The 1,033-nt window shown below is 43.7% G+C and overlaps 1 protein-coding gene across 1 annotated transcript in view; it reads right to left on the bottom strand.

The window, feature by feature from the left end:
* The window catches only part of LOC103607814 (putative N-acetylated-alpha-linked acidic dipeptidase), a 7,824-nt gene extending 7,019 nt beyond the window's left edge, over nt 1-805 (bottom strand). The window contains exons 1-2 of the mRNA XM_008592280.1: nt 768-805; nt 654-723 (exon numbers count right to left, since the gene is read on the bottom strand). Of these exons, the coding sequence (XP_008590502.1) occupies nt 654-723; nt 768-805 (108 nt within the window). The remainder of the gene's footprint in view (nt 1-653; nt 724-767) is intronic.
* Nucleotides 806-1,033: the final 228 nt, after the last annotated feature.

The following is a 1,033-nucleotide window of genomic DNA, read 5'->3' as shown; positions in this document are numbered from 1 at the left end:
GGGAACCGGTCTGTATGTGGGATCCGAACCCTCGGCGGGAGCGCTGCAGCACTCCCAAGCGGCGCACTGTAGCAGTGCGCCACCAGGCCGGCCCAGAAATATAGATATGCTTTTAATGGTTGTTTTCCTAGGGTATGTCTGGGATAAAGCCATGCCTGGGGGCATCTGCCTTCCAGGCAAGTATCATTTCATACTTATAAGGACAATGCAATGTAGTGGTTAAAACTTTTGCTTTGGCTCCACCTGGGTCCAACCCAGCTATTTATACACTCTGTGAACATTGAGGACGTTACTGAGAGTCTCCATGCTTCAGATTCTTTATCTGTAAGTCAGAATAATATCAGGATTGTTTTACTAAGTTAATATGTATGAATATCTGGCTGAGCTGCTGCTGTTGTACCTGCTGGGACCTGCTAATGGAAGTGAATTTTCTCCTCTGATTGGATCTTATGGGTGTGGATAACAGGACAATCTTCCTTTCCTGCCCATCCAAAATCTCATGTAGAAACTCCTCTGCCAGCCTGAGTGGAATCCCCCTGGAGTGGTGAGAAAGTGCTGTCTTAACTCCCCTCTTTGTCCAAACATTTTCTCCTTTCTTCCCTCTGCGTCTTGGGAGAATAGGAGGTAATCTGAAGGCTGGATTATACCCTTACTCTGAGGATGTACATCTCTGGTTTAGGTCTGCTCATGTAGACCGAAATGATGTTTTCTTTATCTTTTCCCCTGGAAGAAGAAAAATCAATACTTCATCAGACACATTCATTTACACAGGGGTGACGCCTGAAGCTGCAGGAGTTGACGGCATTGCCACAGGAGTGGGTGCAGAGAGAGAAGATTATCTAGAACAGAACCTTGGGGGATATGATCATTTGTGAGTCATGGAGAACAATGTGCTATTGTTAGCACTAACAAGACAACATCATGATTAATAATAAGAACCTTATTTTTTTGTTCACCACATGTAACCCCAACATCCATTCATTCTCTCATGCATTCATTCAACAAATATTTATTGACATCTACTAAATATAAA

The sequence above is a fragment of the Galeopterus variegatus genome, unplaced genomic scaffold (assembly GCF_000696425.1).
Source record: "Galeopterus variegatus unplaced genomic scaffold, G_variegatus-3.0.2 Scaffold7732, whole genome shotgun sequence".
In the NCBI taxonomy this organism is placed as follows: Eukaryota; Metazoa; Chordata; class Mammalia; order Dermoptera; family Cynocephalidae; genus Galeopterus; species Galeopterus variegatus.
The sequence above is the reverse complement of the archived record's forward strand: the minus strand, read 5'-3'. Positions and strand labels throughout refer to the sequence as shown.